Source organism: Saccopteryx leptura, chromosome 7, assembly GCF_036850995.1.
Source record: "Saccopteryx leptura isolate mSacLep1 chromosome 7, mSacLep1_pri_phased_curated, whole genome shotgun sequence".
Lineage (NCBI taxonomy): Eukaryota > Metazoa > Chordata > Mammalia > Chiroptera > Emballonuridae > Saccopteryx > Saccopteryx leptura.
The window spans coordinates 92594882-92618489 of NC_089509.1; the positions used below are offsets into that span (position 1 = coordinate 92594882).

General features: G+C 34.4%; 1 protein-coding gene across 1 annotated transcript; it reads left to right on the forward strand.

The window, feature by feature from the left end:
- The first annotated feature begins 1321 nt into the window (after positions 1 to 1321).
- Positions 1322 to 18855, forward strand: ZDBF2 (zinc finger DBF-type containing 2). The gene is made up of 4 exons (XM_066345510.1): positions 1322 to 1337; positions 2686 to 2789; positions 7836 to 7963; positions 11781 to 18855. Exons 2-4 carry the CDS (start codon positions 2730 to 2732, stop codon positions 18853 to 18855), a joined length of 7263 nt encoding a protein of 2420 aa, XP_066201607.1. The 5' UTR covers positions 1322 to 1337; positions 2686 to 2729.
- Positions 18856 to 23608: the final 4753 nt, after the last annotated feature.

Here is a 23608-nt window from a genome sequence, read left to right on the forward strand (position 1 = left end):
ATCAGTAAATAAAATCTTAAAAAAAAAAGAATTGATAGTATCGTTCATTAAAACTAACACAGAAGCTAAGAGTAGGGCAGTTGGTCCAGAACCTAAACTTAATTTCACATAAATATTTCTTTTAAAAGTTTCTCATGAAGCTTATTTTGGGTTTGATGATATCTTTGTTTTTAACCTTAGAGGCACAGTTTTGCTCAACAGTCTTTTACGGCTGCTATTCTCAGACCCCAGAGATCTGATGTATTTTATGGGGGTTATATTGGCCATTGTAGTTACTCTGCTCCAGAACATCTTAGAAGGTCATGTGGGGTTTAGTGAGTCATAGTATGTAAAGTGCTTTGTGTTCAAGAGTTAATGTTTTTTCTCTTATTATTATTGGAAACTTAATTGTGTCACTTTTTAAACTTAAATATAACTTGGAGGTGTTTATTTGGCCAATGATGGACACTTAATGGAGCATATCTTTTTAAAAACAATTGTTTTATTTTCATTTATAGATGTTTGCCAAGATTCTGATTCTTCTAGCTGATGAAATACCTGCCCTTTTCTGATCCAGGTAAATGATTTGTTACTTCATAAAAATATTGGGTACCAGTAGAATTCTGAGTTTGTATTAAAAGACCTATTTAGTCATGCCATGTAATAAAATCCCACAAAGAAATGATCCCTTTAAATAAGAATTTTATTAGTATATAAAAAAGATGACATATTATTGGTTCAACCTATATCAGAATAATCTGAGAGCATTTTAAATATGCATGGATTTGTCCCCTCACCAGTGGATTTTGATTCTGTAACATTTTCAAGTGGGGTCTCCTAAGCATGTTAATTTTAAAAAATTCAACAAGTACTTCTGATTTATTGTAACTCATTGTCATTGTAGCATGTATGTGACACTAGAGAAGATGGAAATGGCAGGTAATAATGCGGTGGGAGTTGAAGGCTATAAGGGTTAAAGATTTGAAAAAATATTTAAAGCATTTAAATTTTGTGTGTGTATATACTCATACTTTCACTCTGCCTTTCATTCAGGGAATGTTTTAATTGTATTTTAAATAAAGCACTAAAAAGTTTTTTATTTAATGATTTTCAAAGTTAGGTTTAAGCTCTAGGGTTCTCTCAATCTGAAAATTACCATATCTACAAATACAACTTAAAGCTTGCTTCATTTTGTTGCCTCAGAGTGCAAAGGAAGTAAATTAATGGAAATAAGACCAAATCTGAAGCAAGTAATTTCTTACATATTCTTTATTTCAGAGGCTGGTTTAATTGATTCATTTTCCTCACAAGTGTGAGAAGTCAAAAAAAATCGAAACAGTCATAATAAATACTGAGAGGTAAGTGAATAATACAGCATTTTGACTTAATGAAATTTTTCTATTCTCATTTTACTGGTTTTAAGGCTCTGATTTCATTTTTAAACATTGATTTTTAATTCATAAGTGTTTTCTGTTGCACAATCATCCTTATCAGAATTATTTATAACACTTTATAGGATCATTCTGTTATATATTTTCAACATGCAATTCTTAAAATAATTAGAATTAAAAACACGATACATTTATTTCTTAAAATTTCACTTTAACTTTAAGAAAACAGCAAAAACTGTATTGTATTGATTTTGTTACTTAAAATAATTATAAACAATATGCACTTTGTGTTAGTGAATGAATTGGCCATGTATCAAAATTACCTGAGTATTTAAAAAATTCTGAATTCCAGACCCTGTCTCAGCTCTACTAAATTAGAATTTCGAGGGATGATTTTGATATTCATTCTCACTTGGAAATCACTGCAGTATGTAATGTTGAAGGATTATAGTTTTAAGAGGTAGAAACTTGGAAACTATTTGTAGAGAAATCTCAGTACATCAATTGGAAAAAATTTCTCATTTAATTGGTTTATGTAGTTGTCAGAAATGTCTTGTGTTTCAGAAACTAAATTAGTTGTTACTTTGATTTTTAAGAATTTTATTGGGTAAATTATTTCAAAACCTGACTTTTTTTCTGGACTAAGCAGAAAACACAGTGATATCTTTTCTCTCATGATAGACAATTAGATGTTATATATGACATTGGCAGTGTAAGTAATCTGGGATTTTGTATAAAAATATAATGGGAAAATTCATGAGCCTCATTAGTATGTAGTAAATATACTATAGTAACAACTTAGAAATAGTAATTTGTGTTTAAAATTGAGTACAAGCCCTGGAGGGGTAGCTTATTTGGTTAGAGCGTCGTCCAGATATGCCGATATTGCTGTTTCAAACCTCAGTAAGCAACCAATGAATGCATAAATAAGTGGAACAACAGATCGATATTTCTCTCTCCTCCCTTCTCCCTTCTTTCCTTTCTTTCTCTCAAATAAATGAATAAAGTTCTTTTTAAAAATTGTGTACTCTGTTCTTTAATATTGAATCCGTCCTAATAATGCTAACAAGTTAAAACATTTAGTCATCTAGGCTTCAGTTATTGGCAACAAGCTATCCTTTTAGAAAATGTGTAGCCGTCCTCTCCACTGCGGGCTCACTGATTGACTCAGGGAAGAAAGCCTTATCTATTTTCATAATTGTGAGAAATAAGAGTGGGTAGGACTCACGAATGAATTTCTGTTCTCTGATATTATCGTAGTTATTTTCCTTGTGACAGTAAGGAATTATTGTGATTTTGCCATGTTCTTTTCCAGTTTGAGTATTCAACGACAGTACCTTTTGACTCTGGTTATTCAACATGCAGAACAGACAAGGATATTGCAGCTTTTGCTCTATGCGCTATAATAATCTGGAACAGGTGAGAGGATCCTGTTGATATGGTTATTATACCTCAAAGGACTTAGTCTTGACTTCCTCTTCTTTCACATTTTATTCAATTTATTTATTAAATCATTGAACAGATCATAATAAGAACCCACTAGTTGACAGACACTGTTTAAGGTTTTAGGGCTATGACCATGAACAAACCCACTACAATAAAACAAAATAATCATATAAATTTAGTATGTAATATGTCAGAATGTGATAAATGTGAGGAGAATAAGGGAGGGAATACAATGTTAGGTGGCTAGGTAAGGTTAAGGAAGGAATAGTAAAGTTGAGATTTGAATGAAGTGTGGAAGCCAGGCTTGTTTATCTCTGGGGAAGAATTTCTAGGTAGAGGGAAGGGAGAGCAAGGACAGAGAGCCCGAGATATGAGTGGTTGAGCACGCTAACTAAAAGCCAGGAGACCAGTGCAGCTGCCATGGATGTAGGCTGGGGTAGTGGGAATAGATGCTGAGTGATCGGCGAAGAATTAAGAGAATAAGACTGTAAAAAAGGTAAGGACTTTGAATTTTATGTTTTGATGCACAAAAGATTTAAATTTTGCATAAATTTAGTTGGTTTGTTGCTTGTGTTTTGGGTGTCATAAAGATTGCTTAATCCAGGGTTGTGAAGATTTATGCCTATGTTTTCCTTTAAGAATAATAGTTCTTACATTTAGGTCTTTGATTCAATTTGAGTTAATTTTTTCTATGATGTGATTTGATTCCCTCCTAAAAGTCCTGTGTACAAATATAGTCATATTGTCAGTTAGAACTTCAACATATAAATTTGGAGGGTACAGAATTTAGCCTACCTACAGCAATTCTATTCATTGAGTTTCAGGTGTTAAATCAATTTTGTATTGCTAGGATAAATTTTACTTGGTCATGGTGTATAATCCTTTTTATATGTTTCCTGATTTGGTTTGCTAGTATCGAGTTGGGGAGTTTTGCATCTATATTTATAAGGGAATTGTGTCATAGGTGAAGTTGTAAGGTAAGGAAGTCCTGGGTCTGCTAGTACTAAACTGTTGCATCTTCTATCAAACACAGGTTTAGAATATGTAAAAATTCTGCTACTTAATAGCATTTGTCTCATTTAATTATCTAATAGTAAACACAACTTTATACTCAGGAAAAGTTTTTATTATTGTGATTTCTACACCTCTATCTTTTTAACAAGAAATACTTTTTAATGCTAGTTATAAACATGAGGAGGCAGATAATCTCAAAGCTCTAATATTTTTCTTTTGAATTATATCACTTGCTGAAAGATTACTTGTTGAACCTTTAATAATGCTAAAACAATAATCTTTTAACTACAAGTTTTTTTTTCAATAAGGTTTGTATAATTTTTTTTTGCTTAAAAGTTTAAAATAGCCCTGGCCGATTTGCTCAGTCGGTTAGGAGGATCCTCCCGACACAGCAAGGCTGCGGCTCAATTCTCAGTCAGGGCGCACTCGGGAAGCAACCAAAGAATGCACAACTGCATGGAACAATAAATCCCCTCCCCTCTCCTCTCTCTCCCTCCCTCTCTCTGTCTCTCTAAAACTCAATAAATAAAATGCCCTGGCTGGATAGCTCGGTTGCCGGTTCTGTTCCCTGGTACAGGAACGGCTCAATGTTTCTGTCTCTCTCTCTCTCTGCCTCTTTCTCAAAAAAAGAAAATTAAATAAAAGTTGAAAATAATTTTTAGACATTCAGATATTGCTGCACTAAACTGACATTTAAAAACTCTGTTAATGACAGCCAAAGTAATTTGTACTAACTACAAAAAGCTTAAATAAGTGTGTGTATATATGTATTTCAAAGCTTTGGAGGACTATTAAGGCAGTGAAGAAATATGGGGCTCAGTTGTAGCTGAATATTCAACAGAAACAATGAAACCAAGAAGAAAGAAAACAATACTAACTTAGAATTCTGTATTCAATAAGTAATGTCTTTTAAAAACAAGGTGCAATGGAAATATTTTCAAAAGACAAAAATTAAGGAAATTTTTCCAGCAGACCCTTACTAAAGGAAATAACGAAAGTAGTTCTTTGGTAGAAGGAAAATAATTCCATTTGGAAGCTCAGAGATATGGGAAGGAAGGAAGAGCGGTAGAAAGGTAAATATATAGGCAATCTGGGTGACTGTTGTCTTGTGGGATTAACAGCAATGCCATGTAAATCAGAAGGAGAGTAAATTGAATTAATTCCTGAGGACATTGCATTGCTCAAGAAGAGAATAAAAACAACAAGAAATTTTAAACTTTGATAGGTCAGGTTGCTTGTTATAATCTATTACCACTAATGAACCAGAAAAAGAATCTGTAACTACTAAGTTAATAGAAAGGGATAAATTAGAATATGAAGAAGGGAAAAAAGAAGAGAAATAAGGACATTGTATTAGCATGAATAATAAAAACATTTAGAATTAAAAACAAAGATTAAGTCCAAATATATTAAGTGAAAATAGACTTGATGCTTGAGTTAAACTAGACTGCCCACAAAAATTAGGGGATATTTCAAAATTAATACGAAGCAATAGAATATCCCCTATTTTTTATGAGCAGTATATATGCAATATTTTATCAGAGGTCCTAGTCAGATAAGAAAAAAGAATGATAATGATTTGATAAAATGAGTAAAACTATTACTATTTGTACACAATGTGATTGTGGAATAGAAAATTCTAAAGTTATCTAGCTAAACTATTAGAATTGACAAGTGAGTTTAAAAAGCTTGTTGTGCCATCCTAAAAAGAAATAGTATTTTTGTATACAAACCACACAGAAAATGAGATTTTAAAAAGTTATTTACAACAGCCTCAAAGAACACAATTCTTAAGGAATAAATATAACAAAATATGTGTAAGATCTTTGTAAAACAAATTATAAACATTGAGATAAATTGAAGAAAAATTACATATTAATGTGCTATATATACTATATTCATGGGTTGGAAAAATAAATATTGTAAACATGTCAGTTCTGTTCAAACTGATATATTGATTTAATAACATTCCAATAAAATTCCAACAAATATTTTAAATGAAAATTCTAAAAATATGTATAGGTATGCAAAGGGCTCAGAAGAACCAGAATAATCTTAAAAGGTGAACAAAATCAGATATCAGAACTTATAAGTAAACTATAGTCATTAAGGCAATGGTGCCAAGTTAGACCATGGGAATAAACAGATACTCTGGAAACAGATACATGTGAATATTTGATTTGTGACAGAGTGGCACTAAAGACCAGTGATCACAACACTTTAGTAAAGGATCTGGGTTGATTGAATATCCATATGGTGGAAAAAATGAAACTTTATTGCTAAATCATCCTGAATACAAAAATCATTTCCAAGTGCATTGTAAATGTAAATATTGTAGGTAAAACAGTAAAGCTTCCAGAGACAAATAGAAAATTTTCATGACTTTGAAATAGGGAGAGGTTTCTTAAACTGGTCACAGGAAGCGCTGGCAAAGAATTGATAAACTGGACTGCAGTTAAGAAACAATGGAAGATGATTAGGAAAGCAAAAAAAACCCTGTAACTTTTCTTGGGAAAGATATTGGATGTCCTTTGTATATGGGTACACACCAATAAAACTTTGTGTAAACACACATGTACAGACATACACAACGTGAAAAGGCTAGTCACGGAGAGAAAGACTTTAAATACATATATTTGGACAAAAGAGCTCCTCTTCAGAATAAAGATCTTTTATAATTTATTTAAAAAAAAATCTGTATGAAAAACAGGAAGAGAGTTTTAACAGACACATCATAAATGAGGATTATCCAGGTGGCCAGTAAATTTGAAAAACTGTCCCCAAAATTGCAAATGAAAGCCACAGTAAGATATAACATGAAAGCTCCTCTACAATAGTTAAAATTAAGGAGACGGACCCTCTCAAGTGTTGATGAGGAAGTAGAGGGATAGAGACGGGCACACTGCTGGTGAGAGTAGAAATCGAAATAACCCCTAGAATGATTCCGTCATACAATGGAATACTGGACAGAAATGAAAATGATGGCCTATTTATAATGTAGATGTGTTTACATTTCTAACCAAAAAATGTATGGCCTTTTTGTGAATTAATCTTTGATTTTTAAAAATACAGTGATGCAATCCTATTTTCTCTTAACAGATTTTTTATTATTAATGCTTTTTCATTGAAAAATAATAAAAGTTAAAAAATTTCCCATAATTGTACCTTGCAGATATAAATGTTTTTAGGATTTTGATATATTTTATTTACTTGTCTATACATTTTTTAACTGTACTTGAGATAAAAGCATACATGTGATTTTTGCACCCCCTTATTTTTCCCTTAATATGTAAGAGTTCCTGATGTTATTAAAAATTCTTTGTATTGCCTGACCTGGCAGTGGTGCGGTAGATAGAGCATCGGATTGGGTCACAGAGGACCCCCCCCCCCAGGTTGCCAGCTTGAGCACAGGCTCACTGGCTTGAGTGCGGGGTCGCTAGCTTGAAGCCTAAGGTTGCTGGTTTGAACCTAAAGTTGCTGTCTTCAGCAAGGGCACTTGCTCTGCTGTAGCGCCCCAGTCAAGGCACATGTGAAAGCAATTACTGAACAACTAAGGTTCCACAATGAAGAATTGATGCTTCTCATCTCCCTTCCTGTATGTCTGTCCTTCTCTCTCTCTGTCACACACACACACACACACACACAAACAAACTCTGTATTATTTTAGATAGCTCCATAGTATTACATCTTAAGGCATATTATAATTTAAGGGTTTTAAGAGATTTCTAGTGTTTTGTTTTCATGCTGTGATAACCATATTTTTTTTTCATAAATTATACACATTTAAGATGATTCTCTTAGGAGAGATTTAGAGAGATGTAATTAGTATATCTAAAGGGAGATAATTTTGTGGATTTTAGATGTGTATGTTCGAACTGCTTTATAGAAAGAGCATATCAGTTTATATTTCCACCAGAAATATATATATATATATGAATCTGTTTTGTGACACTTTTTACTGAGCATTACCCATTTAAAAATAATCAGTTTCTTTCTTCTTTATAGCACATGTCCAATCCTCAGCACAGATACATGACCACACACAGTAGACAACGGATGGGTTCCTCTAGTTTGATGGAGCGTTTCTTGCAAGATGTACTGCGGCACCACCCATATCATTATCAAGAAAGCAGGTAAAGTAACTGAGTGGAATAATACTAATACACAGTTATTATATGTTACAGTAGATATTTGTATTAATGTTTCAGTACTTATTAAAGTGAATCAATCAGGGAACGTAATGTGAAATTTTATCTAGTAACTTCCCTTTGCAATTATTTTAGAATTCTTTCTAACTTACATAACACATTTATAAAAAGTGTGGAACTATATAATGCTTTTTCCTCAAATAAAAGTTTTAGGCCAGTAAATAATTATATATCATTAAAATGATTTATAAGTATTTCAGAATTATACATGGGAAGAGGGTGACAGCAAAAACGGCTTTTAGAGGACTAATAAAAGAAAAATGTGGCAGTAGCCAAGTAAGGAAGGTTAAATTTATATACAGTTTCTGCACTTGGTGTTGATACATACATGCCAGTCAGTGGTATTTGACAGTGCTCTGTTCCTGTCACTTGGCAGCACTGGGATTATCAATTCTATTTTGTTATCCCCAACATAATAGGCCAAAAAAGTGTATCTCTTACTTTATTTACGAGTAAAATAGAACTCCCTTTATATAGTTATTAGCCATATATTTATCTTCTGGATTGTTTATTCATACACTTTGCCTATTTTTTTTATTGAATTGTTGATATATTTTGGATTTTTATTCAATAGATTCTAGTCCTTTGCATTTTAAACATATTTTAAACATGTTGTCAAATATTTTCTCAGAATGTGTTATATGTCTTTCAACTATGTATACTTACTTTTATGATATAGAAATGAAACATTCTGATATAATCAGATTTATGGGGAATTTCCCTTTATGTCTTTTTTTATTCCTTTGTTTCTTTTTAAAAATATTTTAATTTTCCTAGACTTAAAAAATATGTGGTATGATGCAGGACTTCTACTAACTTTTTATAAAGGTGTATTAATTATCTCCACGGATAAAAAAATGTCACCTGCAAAATAAACTAAATTCCTAAATTTGTGTGTATCTGTGTTTGATTTTGAATAGTTTTTTTTTCCCCTTGAGTTTTTTAATCCCATGCCAACACTGCATTATTTAATTATGTTTATAAGCTTTCTAAGCAAGTTTTTTAAAGAAAAATTTCTGTCATGCTTTCTTGTCTAGACATTTTAGCCTTCTTAAAAATCAGCTCTTGCTACCCGACCAGGTAGTGGTGCAGTGGATAGAGAATCAGCCTGGGACACTGAAGACCCAGGTTCGAAACCCCCAGGTCACTGGCTTGAGTGCAGGCTCACCAGCTTGAGTTGCAGGGTAGCCGGCTTGAGCGTGAGCTTATAGACATGACCCATGGTCACTGGCTTGAGCCCAAAGGTTGCTCACTTGAAACTTAAGGTCGCTGGCTTGAACGCACGGTTGCTGGCTTGAGCTAGGAGTCACTGGCTCAGCTTGAGCCACTTGGTCAAGGCACATATGAGAAAACAATCAGTGAACAACTAAAGTGCTGCAACAAAGAATTGATGCTTCTTATCTCTCTCCCTTCCTGTCTGTCTGTCCCTCCCTCTCTCTCTCCCCCCCCCCCCTCTTTCTCTACTGCTCTTGCTTTATTTTTGTTTAATTTTCTTTTTCTTGGTTTATTTCTTCAACTGTCTTAGGGGAGGAATTTGGTATTCTGTATTCTTGAATTGGTGCTATTTATATTTACATATTTTAAAATTTAATTTAAGTAAAAGGAGGGGAGATAGTGAGACAGACTCCTGCATACACCTAAACCGGGATCCACTGGGGCAAGTGATTTAATCAACTGAGTGGTTTTTTTGGGCCTGAGGCTGATGCGCTGGGACCAGCTGAGCCATTCTCAGCACCTAGTCCAAGACTCAAACCTATTGAGCCACTAGCTGCGGGAGGGGAAAGGGGAGAGAAAGGAGGAAAGAAGCAGGTGGTCACTTCTCTTGTCTGCCCTGACCAGGGATCGAACCTGGTACGTCCATGTCAGGCTGATGCTCTATCCACTGAGCCAGCTGGCCAGGGTCAGGTCTCATTTATTTAATCTGTTTACTAGTGGAAGGTTTAAAAGTGTGAAGTTTTCATTTTGACATACCATATTTTTATATATAGTTGTTTTATAGTACTATATTTATAGATATAAAAATTTCACTTTTTATCACAATTGTAGAAAAGAGTGGTTTTTAACCTTTAGTCATTAGGTTTTTCGAGAGCTTTTTGTTGTAAAATCAGTTTAAAATGAGTAGGAATACAGATGGTGATTTAGTTGTCAACTTTAAACATGCACAAAAATATTGATGCAAATCAAAATATGTAAATGTGATTCCTAATCTTCTTAGGATTTTTCCAACTTGTTGGATTTTATGATTCTCCTTGCCTTCCTCTCTTTTCTTAGCCATATGATACAAAATTGATTTTTTTTGAGAATGTTGTGATAGTCTTTAAGAGAAACTACTAGGGTTTTGAAAAACTAGGGTAAATGATTACTGTAATTTTATTTAAAATAAAAAAATATATTTTATTCATTTTAGAGAGGCAGGGTGGGGGGAAAGAGAGAATAGAGATGAGGAGGAGCAGGAAATATCAACTCCCATATGTGCCTTAACCAGGTTTCAAACCTGTCACCTCAACATTCCAGGTCGATGCTTTATCTACTGCACCACCACAGGCCAAGCTGTACTGCAATTTTATTGATTGGAGTTCAGAACTATGAAAAGTTATGGAAATTTTTTTGCCCTATTATGCTATTATTTTGATACCAGGGTTAACTTTTTTATTTTACAAATACCAAAAACAGTATCTTAATATTAATTGTGATAATATTTTTATGGGAAAAAAGCAATATAATATCTGACTTGTTTTAAAAAAGTTGTATGTAGCCAGTACATGTATGCCTATTCTTTTAGGCAACTGTGGTATCTCTCAAATTGAAAAATACTTAAGGTATTTTAGCTATTAGTCTATTTAAAACTTTAAAATTTATTATTTTATATAGACCATATTTTTAGGTAGTTTTAGAATTACAGAAAAATTTAGAAGATAGTACATAGAGTTTTTATATACCCCCTATCCAGTTTTCCTTATTGCTAACATCTTAGATTAGCATGGGACGTTTGTTACAGTTAATGAACCAATGTAATATATTAACTGAATTTTATAGTTTATGTAGATTTCCCTAGTTTTTACCTAATGCCTTTTCTGTTTGTTTCAGGATCTTATCCAGGATAATTATATTACATTAACTTGTCATGTCTCATTAGACTCCTTTTGGCATTTTAACTTTAATAGACATTGTCAAATTGTTCTTCATGGAGATTAACCTGATCTCTGCTCCTACCAATCATGTATTAAAGTGCCTGTAATTGTGCCTTTGCCAAAACAATGTATTAAGATAATAATAGTTAATATCTGTGGATGGTTACTGTTTTTCAGGCTCTTAAAAAGTGCACTTTACATGTAACAGCTAATTTACTTTCAAAACAATCTCATAAGGGAAAAGAGTATTAGTTCCATTTTTTTGAAGGAGGAAACTAAAGCCTAGAACGTTAAGTAACTTGTTTTAAACCTTTTGCTGTTTATTGCTCTGATAACTGAAAAATGATATATAGCTTTATTTACATTTTTCTTATGTTTAGGAGCCATTTGTGTTTCTTAAGAGGCAGTTAGTGGAGCTACCTTCATCTTCTGCATAGATTACCTTCCTGAGATATATTATAATATACAGCCTAGTGTGTTTGCGTTAATTCTTTGTCCTCTAAGAGTCTGGCCTAGGGTAAAAAGAACTTAACATTTTATCTTTATTTAAACATTTAAAACAGATATTAGAGTATTTTTTATGATTTCTCCCCCCCCCCCTTTCTTTTTAGATCAAGACAAAATGAGAGAACTCATAGGAATAATGTGCCACCTTCTGAAGTGGTTCCTGCTGATGACCCTGTTTCTGACGAAATGGCTGCTGCTGCTGCTGCTGCTGCTGCTGCTGGCGTTAGAGGAGAGATAGCCAGCGGAAGTTTTGAACCTGCTGCCGAGTTATATGCTAGACCTCAGGAATGTATGCAGGGTGTTCTAATTCGACCATCAGTTATTCAAAAATTGGAGAAAGGGCAGCAGCTGCCCTTGGAGCTTGTTTATAAGATTGGGAGTGGCATGAGAGAATTTAATCCAATAGGTATTGGTCAAGCTACAAATAAAGGACAAAACCTGTTATGTCCCTCAGTGATTTCTACTGCTCCTGCTAGTAATGTCCCTGAGAGTTCTTACGATCGACCAGTAACATCTAATACTACAGGGTTACCAGCAGCCTCTTTGGAGTCAGTTATCAAATGTGAGCCAAACAAAGTTGACAGCTACCTAGAGCAAGGCAGAGGCTCTAGAAATCCTATGTTCTTATCCCATCCAGAAATGTCTTCAGTTGTATATCAGGAACCTAAAGAACCAAATAGGAAATCTGTACGTTTCGATTCAGATAAATTGGTTACACAGGAAAATGTAAAATCTCGGGATAAAACTTTGTCACCTGGCTTTAAATCTCATGCATTTATGGGCACTGAAGGCTCCTTAAAATTTGAATCTCTTTCCAAATCAGCAGTAAACCCAGCAATCAATCTGAGTAAAACTGATATGCCTTCTAATAAAGGAAACTTTGAAGATGCTATTCCAAAGCACCATGTGAAATTCTTTTCCAATACAGATCGTACCCAAGAAGAAAAGCATTTGGTTTTAAACAAGTCAGCCTTTGTGGAGCAGAAGAGCTCAGTGTGTTCTAAAATGGAGTTTGCCTGTGGCTATTCTGAGTCAGTGTCTGGTCAACCTGAAGAGACTGTAAAAGACCTTTGGAGTGAGGAGCGAATTGACCAAGAAGTTAAGACCTATGAATCAAGAGGTTCTGAAATGAGTTTTGATTGCAGTTCTCCTTTTCATCCACTAACTGACCAATCTAAAGGGACTGCCAAAGAAACAAACCTTTTAAAAGAAGCACATGTTGATGTTCAGCATAAGAGTAATAAATCTTGTGTTTCTGAAATAAGTTTTGATCGTGAAGGCCCTGTTCAGTTGTCTACCAACCAAACTCAAGTAATTGTTAGAGGCTCTGATGTTCAGAAGGCAGAGCATATTCGCCTGGTTGATGAAAGCTATGATTCTAGTGATTCTGAGATGAATTTTGAGTGTAATACCTCACCTCAGTCAACTGATAACTATCACCAACAGCCTGTAAAAGAAATAGGCCTTTCTAAGGAGGCACACATTGACTTGGTGGACAAGAACTATGGATCTAGTAGCTCTGAAATAAGTGCTGATTCTCTTTTACCATTTCAGTCAGTGATTGACCAACTCCCAATGGCTGTCACTGAAACAGAACTTCAGAAGAAGGTTCCCATTGGCTTGGTTGATGTGAACTATGGATCAAGTTGTTCTGAAACAAGTTTTGATTGTGATGTTGCTCTCCCATCAGTAATTGTCCATCCTCAACAGGCTGTTAGAGGAAGAAATCTAAAGGATAGGCTTGTCTACCTGAAGGATAACCACAAATCCAGTAGTGCTAAAGCACATCTTGATTATGGTAACTCTCTTCAGATAGTGACTGATCAACCTAAGACGGCTGTTGAAGAGATAAATCTGAAAGAGAAGAATGACCTTATGGATATGAGCTGTGAATATTATGTTCCTGAAATGAGTTTTCACACTGATGCTCAATTAGTGGCTGACCAACCCCAAGTAACAGTTCGGGAAGTAGCTATTGGTCTGCAGAATAAGAATGTTAATACTAGTGATTCTGATCCAACTTTTAATTCTCATGCTTCTCTTTATCAGTCAAATAATGGACAGCCTCATGGAACTCTGAGTGAAATGACTCTGAAAGAGTTAAATGTTGACATGGAAGTTAAGAGCTATGGACACTCCAGTTCTGACTTGACTTTTGATTCTGATCCCCCTCATCCGTCAGTGCCTGAGCCTTCTGAGCTGGATGTTGAAGACGTAAGAAAGAAACACAACCTGGAACGTGAGAGCTGTGGGTCAAATAGTTCCGAAATAACTTTTGATTCTGATATTCCTTTTTGCCCAGTTGACCAACCTCGAGTGGTTGAGGAGGGATCTGTTGATCAGAAATACAAGGGTCATAAATCTTGTGTTTCTGAAACACCTTTTGATTCTGATGTACCTCTTCCTTTAGGGACTGCTCAGCCTGAAGTAGCTGTTAGAGAAGTAATCATTCAGAAAGAAGACTATGCACATTTAAGAAGGAAGAATGATGAACCCAGTGTTTCTGAAAGAAGTCTGAATTCTTATGTCACTCCTCTTCCAGTGATGAATTCTCCTGGAGTACTTGTTGAAAGGCCAAATCTTCAAAAAGAACAGGTATACTTTGAAAGTAAGAGAAATGAACCTAGTGGTTCTGAATTAAGCTTGAATTATGATAGTTTTTATTCAATAATTGGACATTCTGCAGATTCCATTAAAGAAGGAAACCTTCAGAAAGAAGAGCACATAGAAAACAAGCGTGATGGACGTGGAGTGCCTGAAATCAGTTCGGGATCTTATATTTCTCATGTAGCGACTGATCATCCTGACACAGCTGTGAAAGACATAAACCGTCTGAAAGAAGAACGTGCAAATTTCCAAGATAAAGGTAATGAATTAAGTGTTTCTGAAACAAGTTTGGATTTCGCTATCCCTCTTCAGTCAGTGATTCACAGAACCGATGTAGTTCTTAAAGAAATGTGGCTTCAAAGAGAAAAGCATGCTAACTTCAAAGGTAAAAGTGCTGAATTTAGTGGTTCTGAAATAAATTTAGATTCTGATGTCTCTCGTTATTCAGTGATTGAACCTCAAATAGCTGTTAAAGGAGTAAATATTCAGAAAGAATATGTTTTAGAAAACAAGAATGATAAATATAGTGGTTCTGAAATAATTTTGGATTCTACTGTCCTTCCTCAGTCGATGACTGAAAAACCTCACATAGCTGTTTTGAAGAAGGACCATGTTGACCCAGAAGATGAAAATACAGAATCTCGAGGTTTCGAAATAAATTTGGATCGTATTCCCCCTCGTCAATCAGTCATTGAGAAATCTCAGCCAACCCCTTTGAAAGAAAGACATACTAATCTGGAATACACAAGCAGTGAATCTCGTGATTGTAAAGTAAATTTTGATTCTGCTGACCCTCTTCAGCCGTTGACTGAACGATATCAGGAAGTGATTAAAAAAACAAACCTGTGGAAAGTAGAGGATATTGGCCTAGAAAATAAAGGAGGTCAACCTAATGATTCAATGTTAATATTACAGGATTCACACGTTTCTCTTCAGTCTATACCTAATCAACCTCAGGCAGCTGTTAAACAAATAAACCTTGACAATGAAGGTCATATGGACTTGGAAGATAATAACAGCCAATATAGTGGTTCTGACATGAGTTTGGATTCTGATTTCTTGGCTCAGCAAACAGTTGATCAATCTCAAGTAACGATTTTGGAAAAGGAGCATACCAACCTAGAAGATAAGCACAAAAAATCTTGTGGTTCTGAAATAAGTTTTGACTCTGATGACCCTCTTCAGTCAGTGGCTGACCAAGTTAGAGAAACTGTTAAAGAAATAAGCCTTTGGAAGGATGAAGTTGATGTGGAAGAGAAGAGCGGTAACCCTAAGGGTTTTGAAATTATGTATGGTTCTGATGTTTTTCAGCCAGTGACTGGCCAAACTGAGGAAATTGTTCAGGAGACCAACCTTTGGAAAAACCCTGGAGAATTGGAAGGTAAAATTTTCGAACCTAGTGATTCTAAAATAAATTTTGGCTCTGCTGAAAATTTTCATACTGTGGCTGGTGAAATTCAAGAGTCTACTACAGAAATAAGTCTTCTGAGAGAGGGACATGTTTGTCTGCATGATAAGGACTACCAGCCCAGTGATCCTGAGATAATTTATGTTGCAAATATCCCACTTCAATCAGTTGAGCAACCACACATTTTGGAAGAGGGACATGACACTTTGGGAGATAAGAGCAATGATCTTTGTCACCCTGAAATAAGTTTTGCTTCTGATGATCCTCTTCAGTCTGTGACTGACCAGCTTGAAAAAACTGTTAAAGTAGGTCTTTGGAAGGGAGACCATATCTATCTGGGAGATGAGAGCTATAAACTAGCTGATTATGAAATAAGTTGTGATTCTGAGGCGCCTGTTCAGTTAGTGGTTGCTCCATCTCCTGTGGTTGTCCAACGGATCAGCTTGCAAAAGGAGGATCATAATGACCTAGAAGGTAAGAACTGTGAACCTAGTGTTGCTGAAATAAAATGTGATCCTGGTGTTCATCTTCAGTTAGATGTTGGTCAGCCACAAATGTTTTGCAAAGAAATGAACCTTCCAAGGGTAGCACATCTTGGCATGGAAGAAAAGACTAGTGATTCTGAGATAATGTCTGATTCTGATGTTCCACTTCAAATAGTAGTTAATGAATTTCCGGTGTCAGTCAAAGAAGCAGATGTTCCAAAGGTGCTGTTTTTGAATGTGGTGACCGGTGACAGTGATTGTGAAATGCCTTCTAATTCTGGTTTCCCATGTCAGCCAGTGATTGACACATCTCAAATGACTGTTGAAGGAATTGACTGTATGAATGGAAAAAGTTTCCATGTAGAGGGTCAGTGCTATGACTGTTGCGATTCTGAGCGAGGCTATGTTTGTGAAGCCTCTCCTCGACCAGTGTCAAAGAAATCCAGAAAGTCTTACAAAGTAATAAACAAGAAGAAAGACTATATTATTCTGGAAGAGTCTGGTTGTGAGTCTTACGATTCTGATACAAATTTTCAAGTCAATGCCTCTCATCAGTCCATGACTTACCAATCCCCAGTGTCTGTTAAAACAGTTGCAAAACATGTTGACCCAGAAGTAAAGAGCTGTGTATCGAAGAGTTCTAAAAGAAATTCTAAACGAAGAGACACTTCTCAGCCAGCAACTCGTCAACTGAAGAAAGCTAACAAAGAAGACGACATTTGGAAAGATCCGAAAACTATTGACCTACAAGGTAAGAGTTGTGAGTGTAATATTTCTGCAATGGACTGTAATGCTTCTCCTGAGTCAGTGATCCTTCAAATGGCTGATGAAGATAACCTTTTGAAGTTAAAAAAACATGCAGATCTGGGAAGTGTGAGTTGTGAACCAAGTAGTTCTGGGGTGAATTTTCACTCTGATCCCCCTCTCCAGTCTGGCACTAACAAGCCTCAAAAAGCTGTTAAAAAACAAGCCCTAGTTAAGATGCCTTTAGACAAAAAAAAAAAGAACCGTGATTCCCGTTCAAGCTCTGTTTCCAAGGTAGCTTCTTTAAGGAACCGAGAAAAAGCAAAGGGGATCAAAGAAGTTAAAACTGATGAACCAGTTCTTGAAGCCTTGCCTCATGTCCCTCCTTCATTTGTGGGGAAAACATGGTCTCAAATAATGAGAGAAGATGATATGAAAATTAATGCCCTTGTGAAGGAATTCAAGGAAGGTCGTTTCCACTGTTACTTTGATGATGACTGTGAAACTAGGAAGGTAAAAAAAAAAAATTTGAATGAAAAAAAGATTACCTCAGCTGACCTTAATGACACTGCATTTATTCAAGTTCTGTTAGACTGTCATTATAATATTGATGACTTTTCAGTAGCCTTAGATAAACCTAGCCATCTTCTTACAGAAAAGAGGCCTTATGAACAAAAATGGCGAGTGTCTTCTAGATGTCGGGCTGTAAAAGTCAGCCATGGAACTCAAACCAGTGTCACGGGTTATCTAGTGACAAAAAGAGTAATTGGACAAGAAGACTCGCCAAAATTGAAGCATTTATTTTTACACAATGATAGAAAACCAAAAAGGAAAATTGAAATTGGGACAATTGAATTTCTTGAATCATATACTAACATTTTGAAGCCTTTGCACCCCAATGCCTTAGTCTATGTTCTTTCTTCTAATATTAAACAGAAGGAAGGTGAATCCCTCAAATTCTCTAAAATTAGGTGCCAGAATGGCAAAAACAATCAGGACTTGAGCATACAGTACAAATATAAACAGGGTTCTTTTAATTATGACCCATTGAATAAACAAATTGTAATAAATCCTCCGCTGAACATTGAAATACCAGAGTCTGACAGGAATAACTGGGTTCAAGTTCATTTTAGTGACCTGAACTCCAGTGCAGAAGATGATGACAGGCATCTACAGAGCTCTACTTCAGTACCTTTTTTGACAGTGTCATTAAGACATAAATTATCACACCAGGGGGCCAGTGGGGCTTCTGTGTTTCTGGCAAAATCAGAGATCTTGAATTCCAGAGAAGTTCAGAAGTTAAGTAATTTCCATTTCACTCTTTTAGATGGTGATGCTGCCAAAATCTCGTCAAAATCAGGAAGAAATAAGACTTTCAAAAGTAAAAAAAAAGCTCAGAGAAGGAAGGTAACAACTATTAATGAACCAATTGTACTCAAAATGGTTTACAGACCAATTATCCTCCAGCAAAAAACCAGAATCACATCAAAAAAACAGCCAATTTGGATTCGGACCAAACTAAATGATATAATTAGGAAGTATATTGCAAAATACTCTGTTTTTCTGCGTCGCAAATATCAGTCCAGGAGGGCTTTTCTTGGAATGCATCGTAAGAAGACAAAAACTGTTGTCAGTACAGTAAAGAAGGTGGAGACACCAACGCAAATGCTTTCAAACTCAGTTCCATCAGCTGGTGCTGAAGAGCGGTTAAGAGGTAGAAAGAAGAGGTCTTCTCTCAAGCAACGGCTGAAGGGTTCTTCGAGGATTGCAGGAACTAGGAGGAAGGGTAAGAAAAAACTCCCTAAGAGAAAACCAAAAAAGCGTCCTAAACCTGTTAAAATATATGATTTGAGAAGTTTATATTCTCAGGTGCCATATTCTGACAGAATGATGACTCGACTATTACACAAATTGTTGCTCAATAAGGCAAACTAGAAGTGTTTGTATTAAAGCTAGTTGAGGATTCAGAACTTCAGTTGAAATATATTTGGTACTTAGCGCACATAGCTCTCCCAACTTTGATGAAAAAAACCTAACCAACTATTTTGCTATTGACATCATTTTTCAGAACTTTTATATTGTTTAGTGTTTTAGATTCTTTTTTACTTTTAATTCGAAAGACCCTTTGTCCATTTGCTATAGAAGGGCTTCATCCTAATTTATGTCACATAATTTAGCACAGTATATATAATTTTCTCCCCCAAATCAAGTTCCTCTTATTTATTTTATATGATTGTATCTCATGTCAACAGGTTATAATATTGCAAAAATTAATAGGACAAACATTTAATGCTATCTTATTTTTACTTTTTAAAAATTGGAGCAATGAATTTGTACTTACATTCAGTGTGTTTCAGAGTGGCATTGTCAATATTGTACTCTAACTGGATAATTAAAAACAAGAAACTATAATAAATTATCTTGACTTCTGAGTGGGGTTGACTTAAATAATCATAAACGAGATACAATTTACCTTACTTTTAAAAGCATTCCAGAGAATGAGATTCCATGATCTTTAATCCAGATAAAAAAAAACTGCCTGGTAATTTTATATACATAGCACAAACTCCTCCTGCTTTATTTAAAATGGATCTGCAAGTTTCTAACTCTCCACATTTGGACATATACAATCTCTGTAATATACAGTCTCTGTTTTCCTTTAACATTATGTCTTAAAGGGAAAATGACCTGGCCAGTATGACTATACTTTTCTACCACCTTTATTCCCCTGCTCCTGAAGGGTTGGTGGTTTAATATGAAAATCCAAGTTATTTTATGGTTTTGTCTCTTAAAAATATTTTAGACATTACCATAATATTTTTAATAGTTTGAACTGAGATTATTGGTTTGGTAATTTGGGAATACCATTAATTGTCATTGACAAATTATTATCTTGATATCTGAAAAGATCTAATAAAATTGACAGCCCAAGTGGAGGCTTGTTTTGCAAGTGAGAATCTATGTATTTGTACATTAGTTTGGCTTTCCTTAAACCTGCTAACTATTGTAATAGTTCAAATAAATGGTGTTAAGCTAGTTTAGGTCAGAGAAACTGGGAATATGTTTAGATTCTTTCTTCAGGCACGCTGGTTGGCCTAGTACAGATGTGTCCAATTATCCTTAGGCTAAGGATTCTGGATCTTTTTCTATCATTAATGTTAAAGGAAAACATGAATTTCAACCATATTGTATAAACCATATTTCATTGAAATTGTATCAGTGTACCATGATTTCAGAGATAAAAATGTGTTATCATAGAATTAATGAAATATAGTGTTGTAACAGTTGATTTCTAAATATAGTTTTATTTCAGGGGCCATTATTTAACCTGTGCATATGCTATGGTGGTAATGTGATCTAATTTCTTTACTTCTAAATTTAAAACAGTAATTACATTGAAAAGTGGACAAATGTTTATAGTTTTAGTTGCAAAGCAACATGAACTTTGCCTCATTTACAGATATTTTAATTTCCTTTCTTAAACTACCAATGTGGCTCACTAGTTTAAAATCTCCAATTTTAATTTAGAAAGAATACTGTCCTACTGATTAGGAAGTAAACAAGCAGCTAATATATAGAAATATTTTACTTGTGGGTAATAGTGTCTTTTTTTCTATGAAAGAGACATAATATTCCCTTAAGTACTATCAGTAGGCATTCTGTATACTTTTAGTGTAAGTTTAAAAGCTAGAGATCATATGGAAATAATGTACTGTATAATTATGATGTATCATATCTGTTGTGATTACATCATGCAAAGAGGACAGTTCTTACAGATCAAATGATCAAAAACACTTAAAAAACTTTACTAGCATTTTCACATTGGAAACTTTTAAGTTCCATTTTTTTGAGAGGAAAAAGGTTTATATTTAAATTTTTATATTGCTAAAAATATTAACGTATATAGTCCTGATCTTTTTTAAAAACTTTTTGAAAATATTTACCTAAGTTCCTGTAATCATTATTATTTTAGACAAGCTTTAAAATTTGAAATTTTAAAAATTATAATTTCAGTTAAATTAGAAATGAATTACTTTTGGAATTTGGTAGGTTACAAGATGTGCCCCTTTGTTAAAATACACTTTGGCTTAATTTGCAGATTAGATAAAACAGTTGGATGTTTTTTGTGTATTCAAGAATGCATTAAGCTCTTTTAATAGTGAAAATTGAACTACAGCCACAATGAGTATTTTATTAATCTTGTACTTGTTCAGTATCTTGCATAGATTTTTATTATAATTGTCCCAAGTTAAGCAGTTTGTGGGCAATATTGTGTAAAGTGTGTTTGCATTTGTGCATTTAAATTATTTGTGTAAGTAGGGCTTTGAGTGACAATTTTGGTAAAGAGAAACTATATTTAAATATTCAAACAATTATATATTTCCATGTAAAATTAATGTGAAGACTGATGTATTTTTTATAATGCAATTTAAAGAGTAAATTTGTTTTCAAAGTTATCAAGAAAAAAATTTATCAAATATTGAAATTTGCCTCTACTTTCTCATGTTAGGAACTTTTTCTGAGAGTACTTAAGGAAAGATGAAAACAGAAGTTTGTTTTATAAATGGTCTTAGAGGTAATAAATGAGAATGTAAATGTTGGCATTGTTGGTGAGACAATATTGTTTAACCAAAGATATACAGGTTATGTTCAGTGGAGTAGTTATTTCAAAAGATTAAAATCAAGCAAGTATTTGTCTGGTGGAGTGGTTGGTGGGTTAGCAACTTTTCACTTTGTATACTTGCATTTGAAAAGTCAATGAACAGGATTGAGTTCAGGAGGCAGTATCTACATCATTATTTGACACCTGTTGGGAAGAGAACTTTGATTTTTTCCAATACTATAATATATGTTATGAAGGACAAGGAAACATGGAAGAGTATTTGTAAGTTAATAAGGTAGGTGCCTTTGGCCTCAGTAGTAGTGACTTCTGGAGTTTTTTGGTCCCAGGATTATACTAAGATGAACACAACAGCCTACTCTATAATAAAAAATTACTAAAGTATAAAATGGAAATTCATTCTTCATAAAGGACCCTTATATATAGAAAATGTGGAAAATACTGAAAACTCATGTAATTATACAGAGTTACACATCAAAATGTCAATTTTCAGATATGAGAGGCTGAGGAAGAATCTCAACATTTTCTTATACTTTATGTGGGCCCTAAATGTTAGGGAAGTAATACATTTAGTATGATTCCTTTGTTCTTACCATTGCAAACATTCTCCCAATGTATTTTGAACTATATACGTTGATTAAGGGATAGGTCTAGGTTGAACTGTAGTTTGTTGCTGTATCTTTAAACACATACAAATTTCCTTTCCCTCTATGTTTATAATTTATTACATGCATGTTATGTTTTTACATGCATTTTATTTTGAGTTTTTAAGCTGGATGTGTGTGTTTATGTCTTGAGCTCGTATTAAGTGCCAAGCATTGTTCTAAGCTTTTAACCTGAATTAACTGATTTAATCTTCAGAGAGCCCTTATGAATTAGGTACTGTAATTGTCACTAAATAGCAAATGAGGAAGTTGAAGCCTCAGAGCCTCAATTTGGGGATTTCAAATGAGTTGCTATTTACTATTGTCAAATTGGGATTATTACTATTAATTCTCATTCCGATCCCCATTCACAGTCCCAGGCACCGTCATCTTCTGTCTTTACAGTTTAGCCTTTTCTGGACAGATCATGTCAATGACATCATGCAGTATGTGCATTTTGTGCCTGTCTGCTTTCATTTACCATAATGTTGTTGAGGGTCTTTCACGTTATATAGCATATGCCAATATTTTGTTTTTTTATTGTTGAGTAGTATTTAAGATTAGTTTTTACTAAAGCTGGTAACAATGCGGGTCTTCTGATAACAAAACGATAGAGGCTATTGGGCTTGAGCAAGCTAGCTGTTCATTTATACCTCTCATACCTGTTATCCTTGATTACTACCCCAAGTTCAAGACCAACTGGTGATCTGCCTTTTTGAGTGCTCTTATTTAATACTTGAATGCTTGCTTGATGCTTCCTCTGTCTTTGACCCTATTCTCTTTACTTCCTACCTTGGCATTCTTTTTTATTGTGCTTTGTGAATTCTTATTTTCAGTGTCAACACATTACTTTGTGTTCTCAGTCTTCACAGTGGGTTGCTTGCAGTTGACCGAAGAATCACATCCAAGTTGTCCTTTATCTTAATCTAGGTGTGCTATAGAGCCATGAAGTATTGATGGCACTTGTCATGGTGGACATTCTTAAAATTACTCTCCTACATAACCACCATCATATCAAAATTGTTGATATAATTAACATTGATAAGCTATGATCCTCTATATATCTTATTCAGATTGTATAGATTGTTCTAAAATGTCCTCTATAGGTCCAGGATTTGATCCAGCCTCACACACTGTTAGACTTGAGTTTCAGTGTGGAGCAGTTTCTCAGCCTTTGTATTTAATAACTTGACATTTTGAAGTGTACAAACCAGTTGCTTTGTGAATTATCCTGCAATTTGGATTTGTCTGATGTTTCTTTATAATTAATGCTTTTTGTGTGTGTTGGGGGGGCAGTAATTTTGTGGACTTCTCAGTGTATCATAACAGCGACCATGTGATGTCTGTTTGAATAAAAGTGGTGATTAAAGATATTCTGTCTTTGTCTTTATCTCAGAAGATGAATGTTTAATAATCTGAAATG

Excerpts from the sequence above, each read along its gene's own strand:
- ZDBF2 (XM_066345510.1), top strand. The coding sequence starts at position 2,730 with ATGCAGAACAGACAAGGATATTGCAGCTTTTGCTCTATGCGCTATAAT. Across the intron at positions 2,790-7,835 it reads GCTATAATAATCTGGAACAG|CACATGTCCAATCCTCAGCA; the intron begins GTGAGAGGATCC and ends TCTTCTTTATAG. Across the intron at positions 7,964-11,780 it reads TATCATTATCAAGAAAGCAG|ATCAAGACAAAATGAGAGAA; the intron begins GTAAAGTAACTG and ends CTTTCTTTTTAG.